The sequence below is a fragment of the Haemorhous mexicanus genome, chromosome 21 (genome assembly GCF_027477595.1).
Source record: "Haemorhous mexicanus isolate bHaeMex1 chromosome 21, bHaeMex1.pri, whole genome shotgun sequence".
NCBI lineage: Eukaryota > Metazoa > Chordata > Aves > Passeriformes > Fringillidae > Haemorhous > Haemorhous mexicanus.
In genome coordinates, this window is record NC_082361.1 from 4,127,712 (window position 1) to 4,140,222 (window position 12,511).

At 48.0% G+C, this 12,511-nt stretch overlaps 1 protein-coding gene across 1 annotated transcript in view; it reads right to left on the reverse strand.

Moving 5' to 3' along the window:
* Positions 1 to 4,657: 4,657 nt before the first annotated feature.
* The window catches only part of CFAP77 (cilia and flagella associated protein 77), a 56,060-nt gene continuing 48,206 nt past the window's right edge, over positions 4,658 to 12,511 (reverse strand). The window contains exons 5-6 of the mRNA XM_059865532.1: positions 11,151 to 11,246; positions 4,658 to 4,684 (exon numbers count right to left, since the gene is read on the reverse strand). Coding sequence (XP_059721515.1) covers positions 4,658 to 4,684; positions 11,151 to 11,246 — 123 coding nt within the window. The remainder of the gene's footprint in view (positions 4,685 to 11,150; positions 11,247 to 12,511) is intronic.

Genomic DNA, 12,511 nt, shown 5'->3' on the forward strand with positions numbered 1-12,511 from the left:
AACCTCATGCCTGGGTTTCTCACACTCTCATAAACAGTGTCATTTTTAGCAAGACAAGTCATTTAAGGCCCAGCTTCCTCCCTCCCTGGGGAGGTGGGAAAGGCCTTTGGTTATAATCCACCTCTGCCAGCTTGGCAAGCCCTGCTGTTATCCCCCTCATTATTTTAGATGGGGTTTATTTAGAGGCCTGTACTAAAAAGGCAATCACCTACCAGAGTTTGCCCTGTGTGGAGCAGGTAATTTTGTTCCTCCCTCAGCTCAGGTGTGGGCAGGGTAGAGTTTGTTACACCTCCTTCCTTTTAAAAGGGCAGGTTGAGGTACAAGCTGCCCTAAAGAAAGAGGGGGTGTGGGAAATGCTGGAGCAGTTCCTGGGGAGCCTTCATTGTCCTGAGAGGTTAAAAAAAAAAAAAAAAAAAAAAAAGCTGTCCTTCTGTCCTTGTAATTTACTTTGTTGTTTCATTGTGAGCAATGCAGTGTAATGTTATAAAGAGCTCTTCTCTTTGAGGTTTGGGGTTAAAGGTTTGGCTGGAAATCTGAGGGGCAATGAGCCCTGAGCTCAGTGTGGGGTTTTCATGTTCTTTGGCTGTTGGTGGCTCTATGTAGAACTGGGCTAATCCCAGTGCCAGGGTGTGGGGGGCAAAATCATGCTGGCACATCCCCTGAGCTCAGGATGCAGTTGTGGCTGCCCAGCACAGCAGATGTCACCTCCCAGAGCTCTGGGGTGAACACACCTGAGCTCTCCAAGAGCCAGTGGGAGAGAGAATATAAAAACTGGGAGATAATTTGGCTTAAAAAGCTGGTAAACTCTGATCTGTAATGGTAGATGTGAGAAGCAGACTGTGTAAGAGACATCAATTATTCCTTTAGTAATAATGGAGATCCACAGTTTAAATAATGGCACTTTTAACCAAGTGGTATTTGAAGAGAAATGCTCTGTTGAGAGAAGATGGGCTCCAAATGTGTTGGTTCCTGACTGAGCCTGGGGGTTTGGGTGCTGTGATGTTGACTTGGAGGCTCAGCCCTGAGGGACTCCAGGCACCAGCAGCTGCTGGAGGGTGAGTGAGGAGCTGGCTGGAGCCCCCTTAAAGCAGAGGCACTGCCTGTGGTGAGGCCCAGCTTGGCAGAGCACTCAAAGCAGGTGTTTGAATTCCTTCACACAGACAAGGGCTTTGCTGAATCAGGCACTGATGGGAAGCTTTTTTGGCAAAGAAATGAGGCCTGATGAGACATTTCAGATTTGATAGCAGCTAGGATATGGCTGTATCCAATCTATTTGTCCAGAGCCAGCAGGGAAGGAGCCTGTCCTGCCTCCCTGTGGGGCTGTGCTGGTGTGAGCACTGTCCTGATCCTGAGCATCATCAGGATTGTGCTGTGCACCTGGCACAAAGCAATGAACAGGTTGAGACAGAATTGTTCCTCTTATATTTGATTTATTTGGCTATATCTGCGTTAGCATAACTCTGCAAAATCTGAGAGAAAGTCTATTGCATGTGGAATCCTGGGGTCCAAGGGCTGTGCCCAGCACCATCCTTGCTGTAGGGGCCCTCTGGGGAAGGGACAGCTCACAGGAACTCCTCAGTGGGAGGCACTGAGAGCCTTTTGACGGGACTCAGGGTCTGGAAAAGTCCTGAGACGAGGCTCAACCTATGAGGAAAGGAGCAGAGAGAGGATTGGTTACAGCCAGGAGCCAGGCACAGAAAATGGGTTGAAGCACAGACAAGGAGGAGACTGCAGATTGCACGAGGGCTTCTGCCTGACTGGGAGACGTGTCTCCAGCTGGAGTTAAACACTTAACCTGCTTAAAATGAGGAGTAGCTTTCTGATTGACTTCAGGAGGTTCTTATCCTGCTCTAGCATCAAGACCCTCTAGTTTTATTTTGGTGTGTTTGTTGTCTGACATTTTCAAAGGCTGCCGTGTCCTAAGGTGGGCACTGAAATAAATATGAGTTGTTTTCTACAACACAGGACTTGGGTGCTTCACTGAGGGGCCAGGATGGGCTCAGAACACCCAGAGAAATCCCTGGTGAGGTCAGGGGACCTAAACCACAGAAGCAGCAGCTGCCCAGGAATCACCTTTGAGTGAGGGCAGGGTGAAAGAATGCCCATGCCAATAAACAAAAGGGAAGGAATCTGGGGGTAGAAAGGTGCCAGGGCCCTCTGGGGTGAGCAGTGGGGCTCACACACAGCTGTGTGCAGCAAACCTGCACAGGAGATGCAGTGACTGGGTGGGACTGGAGTGTTTTCCATGAGGGGCCACGGGCTCTGCCTGCCCCAGCACAATTCCCTGTGCCACACATCTGCCTGTGTGCCTGTGCTGAGCTGCCTCCCACTTTCCCCATCCACCCTGCTCAGGCTGGCTGGATGTCAGGTTTTGCATATGTAAAAATACAGAGCAGTCTTTGCCCTGAAAAGCTTGCTAGTGATCTCATTAATCAAGACAAACAAAGCATATTTAGCTATTCCCCCTCTCTGGAGGAAGGCGTTCAGGTACTTAAATATGCATTTGAGTGCCTAACTTCAGACAGCTGTTTCTGGATGTTTTTGCTTTCTCACAAATAGCAGCAGTGACATAACCCCTCTCAGGGAGGGAGAGGAGGGGAAGGCAGAAGCAGGGGCTGCTGCAGGAGGTGGGTAACCCCAGAGAGCTGGCAGGGACAATCCCTGCTTGTTCCAACTCCAACCTGCCATGAAAGATGCAGCAGATTTTTCCTTTGCAGCTGGGATTTTTAGAAAAATCCAGTGCTTGCAGGTAAGGACAGCTGAGCTGCTTCTCTTGAATGTGCCTCTGCCTTCCTGTCAGGGCTGGGAACTGGGCACAGGGACATTTCTCTCCAGGATGGGGGTGATGCCATAGGAGAGGAAACAGTTTATTCACTCCAATCTCCTACAAAGCTCCTGGGTGAGAAATATCCCACTGGCAGTAATTAAAATGAGCAGAGCCTTGAGGAAGTTGTGAGGGATGCCAGCTCCTGCCCTCAGCATGAGTGAGTGGGAAGCACCAGGTGTAGGACAGGGGCAAGTGCTGCTTTAAAAAATGAGAAACCTTCCCAGTCATTAGAGCCCAGATAAGGGTGTCCTTGGGTCAAAGGTCTTTTTATGACAGAAACTGGTGTTGAGCAGTCAATGCCAGTGATGAATCCTCATCTCTGATTCTTCTAATTCATATTTTAAATGATGAACCCAAAGGTACCTCCTCTAGAGACAGCTGATGATCTTTGCCATTACCCTGCTGCAGTTATGGGTTGTTAATGCCAGGATTTTGTTTGGAGCACTGGCTGCAGCAGGACAGGAATATGGCTCGTAGGAAAAAGCTGAAAGGTTTTCCTTGCAGGATGATGGAGCTGCCATGGGCTCCAGCTGCTGCTGAGGAGCAATGTTTGCTGCTGTTAATTTCATTTATTATTGACAAATGAAAACCTGCAGGACCCTTGCAGCTGGGACGTTGTAATGTCAGTGTTTGCTTCACAGAATTAGAGGGGCCAGAAAAATAATTACCACTCCTAAAACTTCAATATGTATTTGGGGGTATTATCTTTAGAGTTTCACAGTTATAATAATGTGTTAAATTGGAGGATACATTAAGGCAGGTGTGTTTATTGAAGGCTGATAAATTGCATGTGAGATGCAGAAAGGCCAGGCTGGTGCAGGGAAGAATATTTTCCCTACAGAGCTCCCCTGATGGCAGCAAACCCCAGAGACTGAGCAGGGTTTTGCTGGTGCTGTAGCTGCTGGGCACTGTGAGCATCCTTGGGTGCAAAATAAGCTCAGCTTAAGGGGGGAGTTTTAGTTACTAGAGCTGGGCTTGGTGGTTTGTGTGACTTAAAAGAGAGCCCATGGAAAGGCCTGAAGCAAGCAATGAACAGCACCAGGCTCTCCTCGTGGCCTGGAAGGATCCATGGAGACGTGGCTGTCCCTGTTCCACTCCCAGCCTGGCTCTGCCCACCTGCTCCCAGGCAGCTCCAGCCTTGCACCATTTTTCACTTTAACAACAAAGCTGAGCCGGGACTCAGCCTGGTTCCTCCATCATCCATTTGATCGAATCCTTTTAGCGGGTGACAAAACACTTTCCTGTGCTCACTTTACAGGAAACCAATCTCTATTATTTTCTTTTTTTTTTTTCCTTTCCCAAACCCTCCTTCATTTACAGGAATCTAACAAATCCTGGGGCTTATATTTTTTTTTTCTCCAAAACAACACAAAACAGTGGATTTTTTCAGGAGAAGCAGGGAGGAGGGAGTAAAACAAACAATACAGAGAGGGGTAGGGTGCACACGCTGACGCTCAGCGCGCCGAGCATCCCCGTACAGACAAAATAAAAAATGAAAAATGAAAAATAAAAAACCACCGCCCCTCGCACACGCGCATCGAGATGCAAATGATTTTTCCGCCAAGCCACCGCTTGTAAAGCTTGACAGAAAATAATGAGAAACACTAAATCTTTTATAAGGTCAACACTCAAGCAGCTGTCAAACAAGAAAAGAATTTAGCGAAAGATCCGCAAAAACTTCCATCGCCTCATTAAATCCAACAGGGCCGGGGCCCGGCGTGGTGAGGAGGCACCGGGGCGCCTCCGTTTTGTGTCAGTAATTTGCGGAGGAGGAAGAGCCAAGACGAAACAGCCAACGCCGAAGGGGCCTTGGGGGAGGCTGGGGAATCGTTAGTGCGCCAGCAGCGGCCTCGGCTCCTAATTGGAAGCATTGGGCATTATCAACGGAGGATTTGCCTCGGCTCCCTGACAGCTCTCTAGGCCTGGAATGATAGCCCACTTGTCAGTGTAAAAGACCATTAAAAACAAACCATTTTGATTTAATTGGAGGCGGTGTGCTGGGGGCCCAGGTGAGGCGCTTCATCAGCCGATGTTGGCTGCTGATGCCTTTTTCCCCCTGTATTGATGGCTTTTTTCTTTTTCTCCCCTCCCTTTCAAAAACTGTCTAGGAAAGAGAAAGAGGTGCTGAAAGATCCTTCACAGCCGCATCCAGAGCGCCTTTCAATAGGGTTGTCAACAAATGCCATGACAAGTTAGAGAGAGGCAGGTACTTTTAAAGCAGATGTTATTCTGTCCAAGATGAGCTGTGCTCAGAGGTGAGTGTTGGATTATTAGGGTTACAAATAATGTGGCTTTTCCTGCCAGGAGCGTGCTTAACTGGCTTAATGAATGGGGTTGATTTTTCTCTCCCCACCTTTCAAAGAACAGAGGGAAATGCAGGACAAGGGAGCCTGGGCTAAATGATCTTTATTTGCTTCAAGCCCAGGAAGGTTTCAAATAGTGCTTGGTGTTTTGGGCTGCTGTATTTAATGTCCTATAGAGATTTGGTGGGGTTTTTTTCCTTCCTGAAAATAATGGCCACAGATATTTGCTGGGGTTCACTGGTCATTTGGTCTGGGCAACAGCATGAGGAAAGAAGAATTAACGCACTGGAGCTGTAACCTGGAGTGTGCCCCCCACCTCCCTGGCAGATGTTTCAGGGTCAGACCAGAGCTGGCAGCTTTCACACCGACCTCATGTGCTTGACATCTGAATCCTGACCCTTTTCATGCCAGGCAAGAGTTTTACTTAAAGTTATCTTGATAAATAGCATCTCTGCAGAAGTCAGAACAGGGCCGTGAATGAAATCCCAAACCCATTTAAAAAGCATTTCCATGGAGTTGTGCAATGGCAGGTGCTCACCCATAACCCTGTGTGGTTTCACCTTGCCACAAGCTGTGAGCACCCAAAATCTCGTCCTTCATGGGTGAGAATCTCCAGAAGAGCAATGGGAATTTGCTGCCAACTGTTCCTTGTGCTGCCTTTGGCTACTGGGGCTTGGTTGTAGGTGGAGCCTGCCCTGGAGATGATCTAGGCTGTATGGCTGCACACGAGGGTGTTGTTTTCCTCTGTTAATCAGGAGATGTCCAGAGCAATGGAAATGGAACAGGAGTGATGGTCACTGTCTCTGAGGGAAGTGCTGACCATGGCAGGTAATGGTTTTCACAAAGAGAGGGTCCATTGAGATAAGATATAAGAAGTTTTTTACAATGAGGGTGTTGAAATACTTGGATGTGTTGCCTAGAGAGGTGGTGGATGCTCCATCTGTGGAAACATTCAAGGTCAGGTTGGATGTGGCTCTGAGAAACACAATCTGGTTAAGGATGACCTTGTTCACTGCAGGGGAACTGGACTAGATGGCCCTTAAATATTCCTTCCAAGCCAAAATATTCTGTGACAGAGGGCAGCACTGGGTGGGATGAGAGGTTAAGTGTCCAGGGCACAAGGGATAGTGGGAAAACCTGGATAATGAAAATGCTTTGCTGTGATTTGAGCAGTTGTATTGCTGGAATCTTTGACTGTGGAGGCAAAAGCAAGAAAACCTCCAGAATCTGCAAAGAAATGTAGTGGTGCTGACAGGGGCCAGAGCCTGCAGTTAGCCATAGAGTGGCTGTGGGCCCAGAGGAGATGTGCAGGGATCATGCCCAGGGCAGCTGGGTCTGTGCTGCCTGTTTGGAGCCCTGCAGGGTGTTGTGGTCTCTGCATTGTGCCTGCCACAGGCCAGTGATGCTGCTTTGGATTGTTACTGCAGGGCTGGGAGCCACCAGCTCATGTCACTTGGGCCATTGAACAACCATCAGCTGACACTGATTTTAATTCTTTTTGGTCAGCCAAAGTCCCAGCTGAAGGGAGGATTGATCTGGCAGTGTGGTGACAGGAAGCTCTTGAACTCATTGCTTTATTATTAAAGCACTATTTAGGCCCCAGGAGAGGAGTTTTACAGCACTCCAAGTCCCAGAAGTTTTTCTGCCCTCAAACCCAGGAGGACCAATGCTGCACCTGAACAGCCAGCCCTGTGTGCTCTGTGTATCAAGCCCAAGTTATTTAAGCAGAATCTTTGGCTTTTCTGACAAGACAACAGCTGCAAGATTACATGAGCTGTGCTTGTCAGTTCAGCTCCATAGACAAAAATAGAGGTAAGGCATTAAAAAAAAATGCAGAACATTTTTGCCTGTACACGTTAAACCTCAGCTGTTAATTCTGACGAAGGATCAGGCTGTGAGCAGGTATCGGATCCCTGGTGAGAATCAAATTCCGGAGCCCAGAATTTTTTGCTGCAAACTTTATACAGTGGGGATTCCTCTAATTACTTTCAGTGGAAATTTACCTGACAGAGCTTTCCCAGGTAATGCAAGGCGTACGCAGGAGAGCCGCTCAGCCGTTGACAGAGCCTTTGATTTTGTGCCAGGTTGCAAATTAAGTCTTTTGCCAAGGTACCCGAACACTTGCTCGTCAATTGCTTATCGCTTATTCATATCGCGCACCCGCGCCGCGCGTTTCATCTGCTCGGGGAGGCAGCGCGCGGTGACAAAAGTCTTGTCCAAAGTTGCTGCATTTCCTTTCCTTCCCCTTGCTTGGTCAAGTAAACAAGCTACCCGAGTGTCTCTGTGAGCTGGGATTCTCTAATGAGCAAAGGAAGAAACCTGGTGTGTGTCAGTGACAGGAGGTGCACAGAGCTGTTTTGACACGTTGGTGAATTCTGTCCTGTGTCGCTGCTTTGTTGTTGCCTGAATCCTTCTTGACTTGATGGAGCCCTGGAATATATTGGGAATGGCCAACGTTGATTTACTGGTTTGGATAGTGACCATCAAATGTTCAGGTGGAGGTGGCTGGAGCCTCAGCCTGGCCTGACACAGGTGGAGATGCTGCATTTGGGCAGCAATGTCCTTTCCAGAGTTTGGCTGACACAATTCTGCCTGAGCCAGCAGGTGAGGAATGACACAGGAACAGGAGGCTGAGAGAATTGGGATTGTTCAGTCTGGAACAGAGAAGGTTTTGGGGTGACCTGAAGGGAACTTACAGGAAAGATGGGGCAAGACTATTTATAAGAACTTGGAGTGACAGAACAAGGAAGAATGGGTTCAGATTGGAAGAGAGTAGGTTTAGATTAGATACTAGAATTGTTTTTTCCCTGCGAGGGTGGTGAGGCATTGAAACAGGTTGCCCAGAGAAGTTGTGACTGCCCCATCCCTGGAAGTGTGCCAGGCTGGGCTGGATGGAGCTCTGAGCAACCTGGCCCAGTGGAAGATGTCCCTGCAGGGGGGTTGGAACAAGATGATTTTCAAGGTCTGTTTCCAACCCAAACCATTCCATAATTTAAGTCCATGCTGGGTGCCTGAGAGTACAGTCCCCAGAGAATGCAGTCCCAAATCTACAAATAAATTAAATTTTGGGGCCCAGTCCCAGGCATGCTGGCAAAACTTGAGCCCTGGAATTGTGTCATGGCAGAGGCTGTTTGCTTTGGGGGGTGGCTGAGGAAGAGGAGGGCAGTAGAAGCATCTTGTTGAGGTGAGTAAAGAGTTAACATCTGCTTGGTTTAGTTAAAAAAAAAAAAAAATACAAGGCCACTTCAATGCAGCAACTTTCCCTAATGAACTGCCCATCAGGACAGGACTGGCTCCTTGTGACCTGCTTGCCTGGGTGAGCTGGGGGGCCCAGGAGACCATGGACCAGGTCAAGCAGGAGCACCCGGTGTGGGAGAGCCTGTAAATCACCCAGTTAGCTTAACAGTGTGAGCAGTGGGGCTGAAACCTAAATCCAAATGAAAATAGAGTCAATTTGTCCATATTTTACTGACTGAATGACTATGTAATGTCATGCAGCTCTGGCAATGCAGGGAGCAAGCAGATGCAATTAGTGGGGAGGGAAAAGCTCCTTTGTTTTCTTCTCTTCCACTTCTTGGGCAAGCTTTCATGGTGCCAGGGACTGAATGGAAAGCCCAGTTAAAGAGCCAGCAGAGATATCCATGCCCAGTTTCTGCAGCTCTCTATAAGGACTCATGGTGGGAATAAAAAAAAGTCCTTCTTGATGATTTTAATGGCCCTAAAGGAACAAAATCTCACCTTCCTGCTGCCCCTGTTTTGGATTATTACTATTTCAGTGTCTGGGTGTTGCTCCTCTCAGACCCAGAGCAGGCCAGACTGAAAGGTGTTATCCAGATGATGAGGTGACTGAGTGAGCAGAAGGATGAGTGGCTTGAGAATATCACACTCCTGCACCTCACACCTGCCTTGGAGCATGTGGAAATAAAGTTTAAAGTGAGGCTGTGGTCAGGCAATGGAGTCTCTGAATATTCCAGGGTCTGGAGTATTTCCCAAATTATGAGCATCTTCTGTGCTGGTCAGAGCAGGACAAAGCCACCAGAGGCTGGTGGGAATATGCAGATGGAGTCTGCTAAAAGCTTTCTGTGAAGTGACATTTTTGTGGTTGCTTTTCACATTCTTCTTGCACAGCAGGATGAGGTCTCTACATGGATTAGAGGCAGTGTTTTGGTCATTTGTCACCTCAGTAAAGGAGGGACTGTCATTGACTCCTGGAGTCCCTATGTAGGTCAGTCTGGCTTTCAAAACCATTCCATCATCTTTGTAGAACCCTCCTTTAGAGGAGTAGTTCAAGAACAGTTTGGAGACCACCAAATATCTTTGGGAACCCTTAACTTCCTCCAGGTTGTTACTGCTTTTAACTGGGTAAACATTTATGGATGTTCAAGTGGAGTTATTTTCCCATGGAGGAGAACCATGCACTGAAGGTCAAGTGAGTAACAAATTCCTTGATCCAAGTTCTAATGTGGGCTGTGCTTGTTAGGTCTGGAACTGGGGAAAGGCAAACCTTCCAGGGTAGTGCAATGAGAAAGGAGTGTGGAAAATCTGCAGAGGCTGTGCAAAATGAGCTGGTTGCTGCTTCTGAGAAGGAAAGGAAAGGGAGAAGAAGAAAAAGGAGAACGAGAAGAAGGAAAGATTTGAAGGTTTTGAGAGCTGTGTCTGGGGCAGGAACTCAACCACAGCCATGGATGAAACAAAAGGGAAAGCACGAAGCAAAACCCAGGCTGAAAAATGAACAGTGATGGAAAGGTCTGGGGTGAGAGGAGCTCTAAAGAGGAGGCTTGCCCCAGGATCTCGTGTGACTCTCACAATCTGTTTAACAGCGATCGGTCATGTTCTCTCGCAGCAGCAGCTCCGAGCTGACAGGCAGTGGGGATAAATGATTACTGACATATGCTAATGGGGCACTCTTAGACAGGACAGGAGAGGAATACATCAAGGTGGTGCAAAGCACATTTCTTGAGCAAAACTCTCCAACTTGTACAAGTAAATTACCTTCAGGAAATCACAGGGCTTCTTTGCTGCTTAAACTGTGGTCAGAAATCAACAGCGTGGCAAAAAAAATTAACCCCACCAGAAGAAGGGCCAGGACAGAGAGCTGAGAGGTTTTTGCAGTGGTATCTATCAATGCCAAATATGATTTTGGCCATGTAAACTCCCAGCAGGTTTTCAGTGCTTTCACTTTCTGGTGTCTCCTTTCCATCCCACTGGTCCAGCTCTTTCCCCTTCTCTCCTAAAATCCCCCTAGCTCTTCATGGGAATTTTCCATATAATTTATACCACAAACAAAGCTAATGGAATCCTAACAAGTACCCCAGAGCACAGCAGGTTGCACAGATGAATTCAGGGAGATGTTTAGATTCAATCACTAGAACAAGAAATCTTCACCTTGGCTCTTGGATCAATTAAAGGAAATGTCAAGACCATCTCTAACCTGGACAGACCCTTTGCTTTGTCTTAGGGTGAATATTGTCAATCAGGTAGTTTTGGGAGGTATCAAGAGTGCAAGCTTTCTGGAAAGCTCTAATCCTGGGGTGGAAAAGCTTCTTGAAACATCTGGTGGGGTTTGAATTACTTATGGTGAGAGCTGGTGAAATGGCAGGGCCCCAAAATGCAGGTGTGACTGTGTCCTGCTTGTGTAGGGCACTTGTAGAGCAAAGGCCACCCTGTACTCACAGTGAGATATAAAAAGATGCTTCTCATCTCAGGAAGCTTGTGAAAGTGCACAAAAGTTTAAAAATGTGTTATTATCTGGACAACTGCTGCCTCACTTCCAGGGCTTATGGCTGGCAAAAAATATCCCACCCTGATGTTCAAAAGGGGTTGATGGCTGAACACATTTAGAACCATTTCAAGGTCTGGGTCATGGGGAGCTCTGAGTTAAGAACCTCCTTCATCGTGTGCTAAAGATGTTATTGGGGCACGTGGGCAAAGTTACAGAGTGTCCCTGATTTCAACCAGGTGCTTGTAGAGGCCCAGAAAAGTTGTCTTTGGTCAGGGGAGGGGTGGTGGGGGGCCTGTACCTTCTCAAAGCGCCGTGGGTGCCAGAAGGACTCCTCCTTCACGGGCAGCGGGTGCGTGCGCAGGAACGTGGTGCGGTTCTCGCGCACCTCGCCCATCTGCAAGCAAAGAGAAACACCAGGGGCTCAGACTGCTGCTCTGCACGTGTCTGCACCCAAAGAGAAACACCAGGGGCTCAGACTGCTGCTCTGCACGTGTCTGCAACCAAAAGTGAACAAGAGTGGGCTCAAACTGCTGCTCTGCACGTGTCTGCAACCAAAGAGAAACACCGGGGCTCAAACTGCTGCTCTGCACGTGTCTACAACCAAAAGTGAACAAGGGTGGGCTCAGACTGCTGCACTTCCCTTGTCTGCAACCAAAAGTGAACAAGAGTGGGCTCAAACTACTACCCTTCTCTTGTCTGCAACCAAAGAGAAACCCAGTGGTTCAAACTGCTGCTATGCATTTGTCTGCAACCAAAGATCAACAAGAGTGGGCTCAAACTGTTGCACAGCCATGCACATCAGCTCTGTGTCACACAATGTAGTGACACTGGGATGGATGAGGCCAACAGTTGCTTTGGGGTGATGATCACAATTCCACAATCTGGGAAGTTTTCCGTATCCATGCAGCCAATACTGATAGTTAAGACACATGAGCAGCTGTCAGCTCTCAGTTTCTCTTTATAGAGCATCCCAGGGAGGTGACTGCTGCCTGCTGGAAGCCCTGTGCCCTGTGCTACAGCAATGGCTCATCCCTAACTGGGATGAGCACCCCCACCATGGTGGGGTTTCCTGGCTCTCCTGATTAATTGCAAGTCACAGTGCTCAACAATCCCAGCACAAGCCAGTCCTGGTACCTGGATATCCTGAGAACCTGTCTGCTCTATGGTCTAGGATACAGGTTTGTGTTGCTTAACTCAGTAATAGGTGGCTGCAGGCTTTGGGAGCTTGATGGAGGCAACTTAGTGATTAAAAACATCAGTCATTAATAGATAAAGTAGGGATGCACTTTCCAACGTCCCAGGCTGGTGTATTCATAAAATAGCTGCTAATTAAGGACACTGTATTCCTGCACTTCGACTATAAAGCACAGTTTGTGATGGCAGTGAGCCCATTGAAATTGGTCATTACCATATTAGCCCGACTCTTCTTTGAGCCATTAACTAATAAAACAGTCATTGGCTGCTTTTAAATGATATTACAGTGTTGGTTTGTTTAACAGCACAGCCTTACACTCCAACAGCTCCTGTGGGTGCTGCATCAGCCTCACCAGGCCAGGCTCAGGGCTGGGGCTGACCTTTCAGCATCTGCTGCTTGTTCCTTTGCTGTGGCCACTGTCACAGGTAACCTGAGCAGAGCTGATGTCCAAAGGACAGCCTGTG